The sequence below is a fragment of the Mesoplodon densirostris genome, chromosome 2 (genome assembly GCF_025265405.1).
Source record: "Mesoplodon densirostris isolate mMesDen1 chromosome 2, mMesDen1 primary haplotype, whole genome shotgun sequence".
Taxonomy (NCBI): Eukaryota; Metazoa; Chordata; class Mammalia; order Artiodactyla; family Ziphiidae; genus Mesoplodon; species Mesoplodon densirostris.
In genome coordinates, this window is record NC_082662.1 from 40,261,986 (window position 1) to 40,276,219 (window position 14,234).

The 14,234-nt window shown below is 48.7% G+C and overlaps 1 protein-coding gene across 1 annotated transcript; it reads left to right on the top strand.

The window, feature by feature from the left end:
• Positions 1-203: 203 nt before the first annotated feature.
• LOC132502866 (cytochrome P450 4A11-like) lies at positions 204-13,813 on the top strand. Its single transcript, XM_060119116.1, has 11 exons — positions 204-216; positions 3,843-3,908; positions 6,529-6,642; positions 8,060-8,189; positions 8,563-8,705; positions 9,173-9,279; positions 9,411-9,601; positions 9,697-9,830; positions 10,724-10,788; positions 10,925-10,998; positions 13,645-13,813. The coding sequence occupies exons 1-11, from the start codon at positions 204-206 to the stop codon at positions 13,811-13,813; spliced, it is 1,206 nt and encodes a 401-aa protein (XP_059975099.1).
• The last annotated feature ends 421 nt before the right edge of the window (positions 13,814-14,234 follow it).

Below are 14,234 nucleotides of genomic sequence, written 5' to 3' on the forward strand. Positions count from 1 at the left end.
AGAAAGGAACAATTTTTAAAATACCATTTTTTGTTTAAGAAGAGATTGCAATAAATGATATATTAAAGGCTCCTAAGCAGAGTATAAAAAATTTAATTGTATAATTATTTTCTAACATAGGATAAAAAGGAACTAGTAAAACTGCTCCTGCTACAACTGTAGTACTTCAGTGAAGTAGCACTGAAACTGGTGTTGGACCCTCTATGGATGATGGAAGTGAGGGATGTAGTCCCAGTTGAGCACATTTCCTGGTTGCAGTTCAAAGTAAACCTATTAGTAGGAAAATATCATAATTAAGATTAAGGATAAAACTTAATCTTGAAATTCTCATGTATTTGAATGGAGAAATGATTATGCTATTGATATTGCAAAACCTATCTCTCCAATGTGATTATTAAAATGTTCTTGAAGGGCTTCTAATTAGCCACGGGCAAAACCAGGAGGTAGGAAGGGGTGGGACAGGGGGCAGTGGGAGGGCAGGGAGGGCCAGTGCTCTCAGAGCATGGTCATGGTCAGCAAGTCCACAGGACAAAGTCTTGTTGTGTAACAAGCATGTGGTTCCTGGGGAAAACCCAGCTTACCTCTCAGGTCTTGGCTCCTCATCCCAGTTCGCTGAGCTCACTCCCTCCCAGGAACCTGTGTTCCTGGTGTCCTCAGGTCTGTCAGACACACCTTCCTTAGGTAGATCTGCAGGCTGTCCTGGCAGCCCTGCACTTTGAGGACAGTGGCTCTTCTTACTAAGTCTCCCTACTCTCCAGGCTGAGCAACTTCACCTATTCTCATAGAACAGGCTTCTAGATGCTTCCCTGCCCCATCCCTCAATCCCATCCTCTCTGCCTGGCCCTGAGCTTGCCTAGGAGCACAGACATCAGTCTGATGGATGCTGCCCTGTGGGTTCACAGTCCATGGAGATGATAGACAGGAATCTAAGAAGGTGTCAGGTCACAGGAAAAGAGGCCCACCTGCTAGGTGGGGGGTTATGTCAGTCAGAGGGGGGCCAACTGGCTCGGTTTGGTGGAATGCAGGACTCTGAGTGGTTAAAACTGTGATATTCCTAGGCAAAGTGATCAATCGCGCCTCAAGGTTGACCTCTAGCCAAGGGTACTGACATTTGACTTGTGCCATTAAATAGGGTCTTTTCATCTCTGGGCTCTCTTCCCTCATACACTGTACTATGAGCTCCCTGGGGCTGAGGTATCGTCCCCTTCTTGTACCCCTGTACTCCAGTACCCAACACAGAGCCTGACCTGGAGAGATGCTCAGCCCAGGTGTGTGGAGTGAGAGCAGACAGAGAGAAAGGAGCAGCTTGCAGGCTGGGGGAGGGCAGTGCCTACCCAGTGAATGAGCCAGCCCTCAGCCCTGGAGAGATGCAGAGGGTGAGGGCACACAGTGAGAGCCAGTCTTTTCTCAAAAGAAGGAGACCGAGCAATTATCAGCAGAGTGGAGCTAAGATGGCTCCTATTGGAATAAGCCACAGAGAGTCAGCCAAAGCCCAGTTTGTTCATGAAAATGGTTATATTTGATTTCCAGATTATTTTGATTTTGAGAAATTGTGGTCTTTTTTTGATGCAGTTGTCACTTTTCTGAGTTAAGAGTTGACGGATGGAACCCCTAAAACACCTCAGGTGATGTTCCCATTACACTGATGGCCATCAGAGAATATATAGACTCAATAAGTAGATAATTTCTCTTACGTAAATTATACTACTCATGGTGCTTAATCACCTCTCAATTTCTACTGGCCTAATATAGCAATCACAACCAAATATTTCTAGCTCTTATAATACTGAGATTTCTTTCAACCCCTCTAATATTGGCAGAGTCAGGAATTAGAATGCCATACATAATTGGGTAGAACAAATGCAGTGCCAATGAAGAAGGATTTGCAGGCAGCTGGCTGGCTTGGGCACCAAGCAATCAGAAAGGAGGCATGCTCCTGTGCAGAAACACGGACCCCAAGTCCTCTGGGCCAACAAGAGGAGATCCAGGAAAACTAGGTAACATAGCTGGGAGGTAAGAGGCTCCCACCAGTCAGTCCCTGCACTGGATCAACAGAGCAGGGCAGTCCCAATGATGGATGTGACCTGGGAACACAGGGCAGCCCCCAGAATGAATTCAAGCAGGACACGTCTCAGTTCAGGGCAGGATTGTCAGCCCCGCCCACACCACTAGAACAGGAGCTCCACAATAGCAGGGATTTTGTTGTTCACTGCTGGATCTCTAGCTCCTAGGATGAAAGTTGACCCAAAGTAAGTACTCAACTCAGAGTTACCAAATAAACGAATGAATCCTTCTACCCATCTACTTATTCTTGTATTTGACATTCACTGCAGTGGAAACATTTGGGGATGTCTGCTCTGAGATCTCTTCCCTCGCACAGGGTGGTCTTCGAAAACCCTATTCACCCCCAGCCACAGTTGATTGTAGCAGGTGGACGCCTTGGCCATGAGATTAGAATCAGATTCTTGGAATAGGATTCAGCAGTGCCTCTCAGACATGATGGTGGCAGAATGGTGAGGTGCCAACCTCAGAAGGGTAGATGTTCACTCCTGCATTGCCTGGACCCAGCTGCACAAGGACAGCGACTGTATCTGTTTGTTCGTAACTGTATCACCAGCTTCTAGAAAAGTGCCTGTACGAGGTGGAACCTCCATAAACACTTGCTGGGAGATGAATGCATGGAGGTACAGAGAGAAAGAATGGGAGAAACAGTCCTGGCAGCCCTTCAGTCCCTGGTTCTGCCCTTCCACAGCCTGGCTGCCCCTTGCCCTTGGGGTCCGTGAGACACCCCTGGGCCCCCAGCTTTCTTTTTGTCCTTTTCCTCTCTCTTCCGTTAGCTCTGATTCTGTCACTTGCAACAGCAATTTTAATCAAGACTCATTCATTCACACTCCTGCATGTACTCACTCCTTCTTCATAAACATTATTGATTCTTTTAAAAGTGAGGAGGCACAATCTCTATGAACCATGATCTATGCTGGCTCTAGGAACACAGGGATGACATATATGAAAAGTAAGCTTGTCAACACGGTGCCCCACAATTAGAACATTGAGTTGAAACCTGATAATAGAAGCACCCAGGGAGCCTTGGGAACCCTGGGGAAGGACACCTTGGAGTCAGCAGGTTTGACTTTAGATGCAGCTCACTTGGGCATATCCTTTTTTTTTTTTTTTTTTCTGCTGTACGCGGGCCTCTCACTGTTGTGGCCTCCCCCATTGCGGAGCACAGGCTCCGGACGCACAGGCCCAGCGGCCATGGCTCACGGGCCCAGCCTCTCCGTGGCATGTGGGATCTTCCCAGACCGGGGCACGAACCCGTATCCCCTGCATCGGCAGGCGGACTCTCAACCACTGCGCCACCAGGGAAGCCCGGGCATATCCTTTAATATGGGTTGCCTCATTCTTCAGTGAGATAGATCAAGTAATAATCCCTCCCTTATACATGTTTGTCTTGAGCATTACAGATGTCTATGAAAATGTTTTATACGCCATGGAGTTAATCCCTGAACATTTATCAAGCATGAACTATGTGTAAACTTATAATGGCAATTCTGAGTGAGAAACAAACAAGGAGACAGAATCCGATCTTAGGCCAAGTTCTGGAGAGATATCAAGAATCTGGATCAGAGCCCAGCTCATCAGAGCTAATCTTTGATCTCTGCAGATAGTTTCTGAACCATCTCTCCATGCCTGTCCAAACATTCACCCCCACCCCAAGCAACTGACCTTAAAACAAGGTTTTTTTTATTTTGTTACTCTTGTTATAGTTCCAAAGGAACAGAAACAGCAACAACTGCTGAAAAGGATAGAGAAATTCCCATGTGTCCATCCTCACTGACTAGGGGGGAGCAAGGTTAGCCCTGTGATCTCTGACCCTGACTACATGAAGGTGGTCCTGGTGAGATCAGGTAGAGCAAAACCCACATCCCAGCTGGAGCAAATCTTCCCTCTTGGGTACATGCCCCTGGGTCTGTGAAATTCCAGAAGAGACTGGCAGTTCAGCCATCAATACCTGACCCTCTACCAGCCATCCTTACAGCCCACAAGCCAGCCTAAGAGAGCCAGGGATGGGAGGCAAGTGGGAGGTGGCTTGAGACGGACTGTCAGCAGACAAGCATCAGGACGGGAAGGCAGCCCACAGTATTATTATTATTAAAAGTATTCATGATAGTAGCAACAACACTTTTTAAAATAAATTATTTATTTTTGGCTGTTTTGGGTCTTCATTTCTGCACGCGGGCTTTCTCTAGTTGAGGTGAGTGGGGGCTACTCTGTTGTGGTGCGCGGGCTTCTCATTGCAGTGGCTTCTCTTGTTGCCGAGCACAGGCTCTAGGAGCGCGGGCTTCAGTAGTTGTGGCACGCAGACTCAGAAGTTGTGGCTCACGGGATCTAGAGAGCAGGCTCAGTAGTTGTGGCGCACGGGCTTAGTTGCTCCGCGGCAGGTGGGATCTTCCTGGACCACAGTTCGAACCCATGTCCCCTGCATTGGCAGGCGGATTCTTTTTTTTTTTTTTTTTTTTTGCGGTACTCGGGCCTCTCACCGTTGTGGCCTCTCCCGTTGCGGAGCACAGGCTCCGGACGCGCAGGCTCAGCGGCCATGGCTCACAGGCCCAGCCGCTTCGCAGCATGTGGGATCTTCCCAGACTGGGGAACGAACCCATGTCCCCTGCATTGGCAGGCGGACTCTCAACCACTGTGCCACCAGGGAAGTCCTACAGGCGGATTCTTAACCACTGTGCCACCAGGGAAGTCCCAACAACGCTTTAAAGTGTTTTTTCAGGTCTAAAGAAGAAGAGGTAACAAGAACTCTTATTAACATGAACTCTTCTTATTAAAGTGTCAGATGTGGACAAAGGATTAATCTCCAAAATTTAAAAGCAGTTCATGCAGCTCAATATCAAAAAAACAAACAACCCAATCCAAAAATGGGCAGAAGACCTAAATAGACATTTCTCCAAAGAAGATATACAGACTGCCAACAAACACATGGCAAAGAATGCTCAACATCATTAATCATTAGAGAAATGCAAATCAAAACTACAATGCGATATCATCCCACACTGGTCAGAATGGCCATCATCAAAAAATCTACAAACAATAAATGCTGGAGAGGGTGTGGAGAAAAGGGAACCCTCAATACACTGTTGGTGGGAATGTAAATTGATACAGCCACTATGGAGAACAGTATGGAGGTTCCTTAAAAAACTAAAAATAGAACTACCATACGACCCAGCAATCTCACTACTGGGCATAAACCCTGAGAAAACCATAATTCAAAAAGAGTCATGTACCACAGTGTTCATTGCAGCTCTATTTACAATAGCCAGGACATGGAAGCAACCTAAGTGTCCATCGACAGATGAATGGATAAAGAAGATGTGGCACATATATACAATGGAATATTACTCAGCCATAAAAAGAAACGAAATTGAGTTATTTGTCGTGAGGTGGATGGACATAGAGTCTGTCATACAGAGTCAAGTAAGTCAGAAAGAGAAAAACAAATACCGTAGGCTAACACATATATATGGAATCTAAAAAAAAAAAAAATGGTCATGAAGAACCTAGGGGCAAGACAGGAATAAAGACGCAGACCTACTAGAGAATGGACTTGAGAACACGGGGAGGGGGAAGGGGAAGCTGGGACGAAGTGAGAGAGTGGCATGGACATATATACACTACTAAGTGTAAAATAGATAGCTAGTGGGAAGCAGCTGCATAGCACAGGGAGATCAGCTCGGTGCTTTGCGACCAGCTAGAAGGGTGAGATAAGGAGGGTGGGAGGGAGGGAGACGCAAGAGGGAAGAGATATGGGGATATATGTATATGTATAACTGATTCACTTTTTTATAAAGCAGAAACTAACACACCATTGTAAAGCAATTATACTCCAATAAAAACGTTAAAAAATGAAGTGTCAGATGTGTTCTATGCAACATACATTTATTGCCTCATTTAATCTTTAAAATAGCCCTATAAGTTACACTATATTATTCTTCATATACTAGAAAGGAGATTATATTTCATGACCTATCATTATGGACAAAACTTCTGAGGTAAATGTCTTGTTTTTCTCATTTTTTCTGCACAATGAATAATTAATAATGACTAACCAAAGTAAGAAATTATTAAATGTTTTCAGATTGTGACTATATTTCAAACATATATTAGTTTTTTATAATATATTTTTAAAATATTTATTGGAGTATAGTTGATTTACAATGTTCTGTTAGTTTCAGGTATACTGCAGAGTGATTCAGATTCTTTTCCCTTATAGGTTATTACAAAATATTGAGTATAGTTCCTTGTGTTATACAGTAGGTCCTTGTTCCCCCAACTCTTTTTCAAACTTTATGTCAAACTGTCACTTCTTAATGGAGCAGCCATTTTGGAAATTCACATTCCTGAAATGTACTGGCCTTTACTGCCTTTTCTGTGACAGACCTCCTTGTGACACTCTTGGATCCTCCCAAGTCGTCCCTCTGATCCAGTCTCCCCATCCCACACACACACCTATCTGTGGCCCAGGGAATGGTTTGCTCGTGTTGGAGGGGCATACATGGTTCCAGCACCGGCAGATGCTGACCCCAGCCTTCCACTACGACATCCTGAAGCCCTACGTGGGTCTCATGGCTGACTCTGATGCTGGTGAGTCCATCTCTCTCTCACCTGCACAACTCACAGCAAGCTCAATCCACAGTCCACTCTCAGACAGATATATCCCTCAGACATCCATCAGACAGAGCTCCCCAGAATCATGCGCTCAATCCCACAGAGAGGCACATCACACGTTAGAAGTGCACATATGCAATGTCAAGTGTTCAGACACCCCTGTACAGCCAGACCCTGTTGCCTCTTGCAGACACATAGACACATTATCACACACCCTATGTGACTCATACACCTCAACACACATGTGCTACTGCTATATGGAGATAAGAATTTGGACACACTCATTGGCATACATATGCACATATTTGGACACCTTGAGACATACCTGACAGATGTACACAGGCATGCATTTATACACTCGGGCTATGTATGTCCAAATATACTGACTTTGCAACTCTTAGAAAGAAGCTTCCTTTTCAAATTGGTATAAATAAATCCCTCTTCCTTTGATGGAAAGTCCTTCTAAGATATTTCCAAAGGCAGAGTCCCAGGTCTTGACTATGAGACAGGGCTCCCCGTAAAATGGATTGGACAGAAGAGTAACCACCTTGGATGTACAATTTGTTCATTGCCAAGGGAAAGGAGGGCCATGGTGGATACAGGGTTCACATTGCCCCTGCTTGTGAGTCTTCAGCAGTGTAGGCTGGAACAATGGTCATTCTCCTTGGACAGCAGGACAACCTGAGGACACGGCCTGAGCAATGTCAGGCCTGAGCAGTTCTGGCCTGAGCAATGTCAGTTTCAGCAGTAGGTTAGACATCCCAGGATGGCATTCAGGTGGACTCTGGCCAGACGTCCAGGTTTCTGCATGGAACTGAGCCACTAATGGGAAGAACTGGAAACCAGGTCTACAATCTGTGTAGAGCTTTGTCCTGCCAACACATCGCCTTCCATCAGGTTTCCAGCTTCTCACCCAGCTGTGCTCAGCTAACATTTGTTGAACAAAAGAAATTGAAGTCCCTGATGTCCCTTCCTTAGGATCCCCAATAACATCCAGTTAGCCTTCTCTGGACTTGAGACGTTTACTCCCTAAAGTTGAACTTCGCCTGTCCAAAATGTGCAGCTCAGCTATCAAGAAAAAGACTCCCCTTTGGCACCTGAGAAACAGTGTTTTCTGGTCTTCAAAAATTGATTATCATAATAACTAATTTCTAAAATTCAAACTTTAGTCAAACTATAAGGGATGATCATAAATTACATAATAAAAGTTTCTGAGAAAATAGCCATCACATTACACACTTACTTTACAGTCTTAAATAACACATCTACTTAGAAAGTGAGAAAAATTCATCCAAAGATTTAGAGAGACAGACAGACAGACAGAGAGCCTGGCCTTGTCAGCACAGGCCTTCTGGGGGACAAAGCAGGGTCAATGTCCCCCTCCCACTACAGGACAAGTGGGAGGAGCTCATCAGCCTGGACTCACATCTGGAAGTCCTTGGACCCGTCTCCTTGATGACCCTGGACACCATCATGAAGTGCGCCTTCAGCCACCAGGGCAGCATCCAGACAGACAGGTCAGTGACAACCTTTCAATGCCAGGGTCCTTGTTCTCACCAGCTGGGGAGGACTTACCTGAGAGGCAGTTAGGGCAGCGTGGATGCTTCTCAGCCCAAAAAGCAACATTCTGCACAGAGTCATGGACCACAGTCAAATTCCACCCAGACCAACTTTGACTCAGTCACAGGTCCCTGATTCCTGCACAGGGAGAAGCCTGGCTGCTCAGGCCACTTGTAAAGGACTGAGGGTCTCCAGGGTTGTAAGGCAGAAATGACAAAGCCTCAGTGCTGCCTGTCCCCACTGACTGAGGAATCCCCACCTGAAGCCCCACTCCATCACCAGGTCAGAGGCTCCCTCCACTCCAGTCTCCTCTGCATCCTCTCCCTTCAGGAACATCCAGGCCATCAGGGACCTCGGCAATCTGACTATTACCCGATTAAGAAATGCTTTCCACCAGAACGACATCATCTACAGGCTGACCCCTGAAGACCGCTGGAGCCACCGGGCCTGCCAGCTGGCCCATCAACACACAGGTTCTGCTCCTCCTTCTGGGCGGCTCCCGCCCACCCACCCCCATCATGCACATGTAAAAGGGTCTGGCCTTGACCCCTCAGGCAGAGCCCAGACTCCTGCTTCCTCTTCAGGGGCTGGCACACACCCACACTGGGTACTTCCTGGTGCAGGGGTTGGGAACTGAGATGTCAGGGTGTCAGGTGAGGTGCAGGGAGACACATGTGTCACCACGTTGCCGATGGTGGAATGAGACCCCCTCCCAGCATCATTGAGGCAGAACATCCATGGGCTGTGCTATTGAGGGGATTCCCGACCTGGATCAGACGATGCTGGAGCTCTCTGCCCTGACATGTGCACCCATTCCCACCCTCGTCCTCATCCATCTGGTACCCAGATTGGGCCTGAGGGGAAGATGGGGCTATGGTGGGTGCTGCATCTGGTTCCCCAGAGCCCTAAGCTCTGCCTGGGAAACACTGTTCTGGGACAGATGGAGTGATCAGGCGGAGGAAAGCTCACCTGCAGAAGGAGGGAGAGCTGGAGAAGGTGAGGAGCAAGAGGCACCTGGATTTCCTGGACATCCTCCTCTTTGCCAGAGTGAGTGTGGGCAGGAGAGGCCTGAGGCTTTGCCCAGAAGCACAGAGGAAGGGCACTCTCCCTGCCTCTGCAGATGGAGGGCACTCTCCCTGGCTCCGCACATGCCTCCTGCACTCTCCCTGCCTCCGCAGATGGAAAATGGGAGCAGCTTGTCTGACATGGACCTCCGTGCCGAAGTGGATACGTTCATGTTCGAGGGTCACGATACCACAGCCAGTGGCATCTCCTGGACCCTCTATGCTCTGGCTTCCCACCCTGAGCATCAGCAGAGGTGCTGGGAAGAGATCCAGAGCCTCCTGGGGGATGGCGCCTCCATCACCTTGTGAGTGCCCAACAGATGGGAGAACCTTGCCCCTCAGTGAGTGGAGAACTCCTGGTTGTCCGGCCCCACCTGCCCTCAGATGGGCTTCTTTTCAGAGACCAACTGGACCAGATGCCCAACACCACCATGTGCATCAAGGAGGCACTGCGACTCTATCCACCAGTGCCATTCATTTTCAGAGATCTGAGCATGCCCATCACCTTCCTTGATGGACGCTCCTTACCTGCAGGTATGAACTTCACCACACCCACTAACCTAAACAAGACCACATGGAAGATAAAAAATACACATGTGCTTTCCAGCTCCAGGATGCTCTGTCTGATGTTTCCGCCTCAAGATAATTAATATTTATTCTTCAGTTTGGACGTTTTGTAAAACGCCTGACACTGAACTTGAACCAACGAAAGCTCAATAAGCAAATGCTAGCCCTTGAATGTGGTCTTGTAATGGAGCCCTAAAATTCTAATTCCTTGAGACGTGAAGGCTTAAGAGAGAAGCAGAAATAAGTAAGGGGAGATGTGGTTCTTTCCATATGGGGTCTATGTAAACGAGGGGGCTCAGGGAGTCCATTGTCATGGGTCAGAGGGTCCAGTCTCTGGGGAGCCCTCAGGTGAATGGCCGAGAGCAGCTGATGCTCAGGTCTGAGAACACTGCCATGGTTGGAGGCCACCCATTGGCTCACCTCCCAGTGGGTCTGAATCCTAGCCCTGCCACCTCCTGTCTGTGGGGTCACAGACATGTCTCCTAACCTCTTGAAGGCTCAGGTGCCTCATCTGCACATGGCGATAGGAGTGCCTTCCTTGAGGGCTGCTGTGAGGATTAGATGAGTTAATGCACTTTCCCCAAGGGCTCATGATGGCACCTGATAAATGTGAGTTTTCACATGAGGTGATCCTAAATGTAAGCCTCCAATTCTTTTCCTTCTCAGTCCTGGGCCATCTTTACCTACTCCTAATCTGTGCTCATGTGCTTTGTCACCTCCAGCCCACCTGTCTTGCAAGAGCACGATTTCATTCAGAGTGATGGAGGGTAGCTCTCATGGCGGCTCCCAGGCCTTTTGTGCACATTGCCCCTGTTGCCATGGTTACCAGCAGTCTTCTCTCTCTCCTCGCTGCCCCACAGGAATCCCAGTCTCCCTCTTCTTTTATGGGCTTCACCACAACCCGAAGGTGTGGCCGAATCCAGAGGTATGATAGAGGAGGGGATGGGATGCTCTCTCCAGACCAGCACCTCCCCTGCTCCCTCTAGGGGATTCTTGTCCCCTGGTGGGTTGGTGCAAGGAGTTTGACCCCACCTGTCCTGGCCCCGGTGCTCTCTCTGCAGGTGTTTGACCCATCCCAGTTTGCACTGGGTTCTTCTCAACACAGGGCTTTCCTGCCCTTCTCACGAGGATCCAGGTGAGGCCTTCTGTACCTGGGGCATCAGGGTGTCACTGGGTGCTACCTGATGTGTGTGACTGTCTACATTCATATGTGGTGTATGCAGTTATGTCCCTGTATGTTGGCATGTTGAGAAGGAGGCGTGTGTCCCCATATACATGAAGGCCTTCAGGGCACGCCACGGAGAACTTGACCTCCTGACTTCCGCAACAACCAGCCACATTTCCATGGCTGTGACCGCTCCAAAGTATTCCAAGGTTTTCCTTGCTTTAGGAGTATGACATTTCAGCGTTAGAATTTTCCATGAAAGGTAGACTTCAGATGTTTGGTTTCTGTAATTTTTAGTCATCATTAAAGGTGGTTTTCCCTCTTTACACATTCCTAGTCCAGCCAACTGCCTTTTCTACTTAATTCAACAGACAGCATCTCACTGTACCAGTCATGTTTGCATGGGTTTGGATTTCCAGCTGCCTTCCTTGTCCTGATGGTTCAAGCCATGTATGTGATCATTTACAGTTGCCGTTTGAAGAAAGTTACACAGCCTTGTGTGTGTTCTCTATTTCCGTAGTCGACCCCAACAAAGTTGTGACTGTGTATTAATATAAACATGACACCTTTTCTAGTTACCGTAAGTCTTTATATATAGCGGAGGTTATATACCATAGTCCCAGAGTCCAGAGTTTCTCATTGGTGAAAAGGAATATAATGAAGGACAACCAAGTGCTTTTGATTAAAAACAAGCTCACTCTTTTGTATCTGACACATGCATTTGAGAAGTTCCTGGCATGTAAAATATAAAGCACACATGAAATTGATGTTAAGCTGGATGATACACTCCACAATGACTGCTGTGAAAATCTTCAAAGGCTACATACAGATCCTTCCCTGAAACAGTAACTTCCATAACTTTGGGACTACTTAGTAATACAAGATTTTTCTGAGTCTATACTTCCGTGAAGTTTTCAGTTGGTGAATCAACCTTCACAGAACAGGCTTCACGCGAACATTCTTCCAGAATTTGCTCTAGGAATTGTTTTCTGCCATGGACCTGTTCTTCCTTGTAGATACAGGCTGCACATCATGTGGCTGCCACTAGAGGACAGGGGGTACCTGGCGACTCAATTCCTAGGTCAGAATTAGTATTTAATTTTGCTCCAGTCCCTTTTTTTTTCAATTCAATTAACTATGTTCAAATAGAAAGCTATTTATTAAGCCTGCCTCTGTGTGCCAACTCCTGTATTAGAAGATGGGAAGACAGATGAAAGGAATTTGCCTTGCTCTAAGAGTTCACAGTCAAAAAACAACTACGGGGGCTTCCCTGGTGGCGCAGTGGTTGAGAGTCTGCCTGCCGATGCAGGGGACGTGGGTTCGTGCCCCGGTCTGGGAGGATCCCACATGCCGCGGAGTGGCTGGGCCTGTGAGCCATGGCCGCTGGGCCTGCGCGTCTGTAGCCTGTGCTCCGCAACGGGAGAGGCCACAGCAGTGAGAGGCCAGCATACCGCAAAAAAAAAAAAAAAAAAAAGAAAAGAAAAGAAAAGAAAAAACAGCTACCGCTATTCAAGACAGACATGCGACGTTTCCATAGTGTAGTGGTCAGTACGTTTGCCTTACAAGACAGACATCATGCATTCATCCACTCTTTCACTCATTCATTCATTCACTGAGCAGATTGTGGAATGTTCCATGTTTCTGGCACTGTCCTGGTCACTGGACGGTGATGTGTCCTTGAGTTAACACTAAAGCTGCTTGGGGATGTGGGAGAAAGAGGTGCAGGCGGCAGAGGCAGGAGGCCAGGCGGTCACTAGACTGAGTCTTGAGCATGTGGCCGGCAGGGGCGGGGGGAGGGGACCTCAACAGGAGCGGAGTGAGGAAGAGGGGCTGGACAGGGGCGAGGTGAGTGAGGAGCAGCCCAGAGAGCGCTGTGATGCCAGCTGAGGCCCCGCGACCTGTCCTCCCTGTGATGGAGGGCGCAGCAGGCCCCGAGCCGCCGTGGCTGCAGTAGAGGGAGGGGAGGCAAGGAGACTGAAGAGGCCAGTGAGGAGCCCACGGGACGGGAGGAGGGGCCTTGCTGGAGCAGAATGGGAAGGTTCCAGGAGCGGGTTGACTGAGGGGCTGTGGGGAGACAGGAGGCCGGAGCATTAAGGGGGAGGCAAGTGGTCCAGCAGGTCGAGGGGCGCTAACCCGTGGTCCCTCCAAGAAGCCTGCCTGTTGCCATCCTGACTTCCTTACACAACCCTGTCCTGTCCTGTCTGGGGACTGGGGCCCCTACTTGTCTGTCATGGGTGATGAGGGCCCGAGAGTGGCCCACACCCCCCTACAGTGCCCTGGCCTGGCCTGAAACCAGAAACTGCCTGTGGACGAGTGAACAAAGTACTAATTCATATTTACTGATTCACGTGACTTGACCCTGTGGCTTAGAGCACCAACCTCCCCAACAGGACTTGCTACAGCTGAGAGCAGAAGTAGGAGTTAGGAGCTAGTCCTGGAGAGAGGTGGGCTTTGTAAAGGTCAGGGGGATAGGGTGGACCGAGGCTTGGGCAGCACGTTCAGTGTGACCCGTAAGGAAGGGATCGGGGCTGGGCCACGTGGAGGAGAGCCCTGAATGCCCTGTGCCCAGCAGGGGTTAGAAGGCTCTGCTCACTTCCTTTTCCCTCCCTGACCCAGGAACTGCATCGGGAAGCAGTTTGCCATGAATGAGATGAAGGTGGCCGTGGCCTTGACCTTGCTTCGCTTTGAGCTGGCACCGGATCCCTCCAGGGTCCCTGTTCCCATTCCAAAAGTTGTGCTGAAGCCCAAGAATGGGATCCACTTGCAGCTCAGGAAGCTCCTGTAGTGCTTGCTGGAGACAAGGACGAGCTCTGAGGGCCCTGCCTGCCGTCCTGGCTCGCTGTCACTCTCTCCCGTCCTTGCCTCTGTGCCCACTTCCTGCTTCTGTCTGCCCACCTGCCGGCCTACCTCATCTCCTGCCTCCTGCCCATCAGACGTTCTGCCCTCCTCCTCGTACCTTTCTCCAGGCTCCCTATCTGCTTATCTCTCCGTCTGTCTCTGACCCACCTGTGTCTCTGACTGTCCACCTAAATCCTGATTGCCTGCCCTCCTCCAGTCTGTCTACTCTCTCCTTGTCTTTCTCCACTTCTGCCTGCCTGTCTGTCCCTGAATTCACCTCCTTTTGTTGATAATAAAACTGGCCACAGCCCTTTGGATTTAGAACAACAAAGAGTTATTTTTTGACAGCTCTGGAGTCAGAAGTTGGA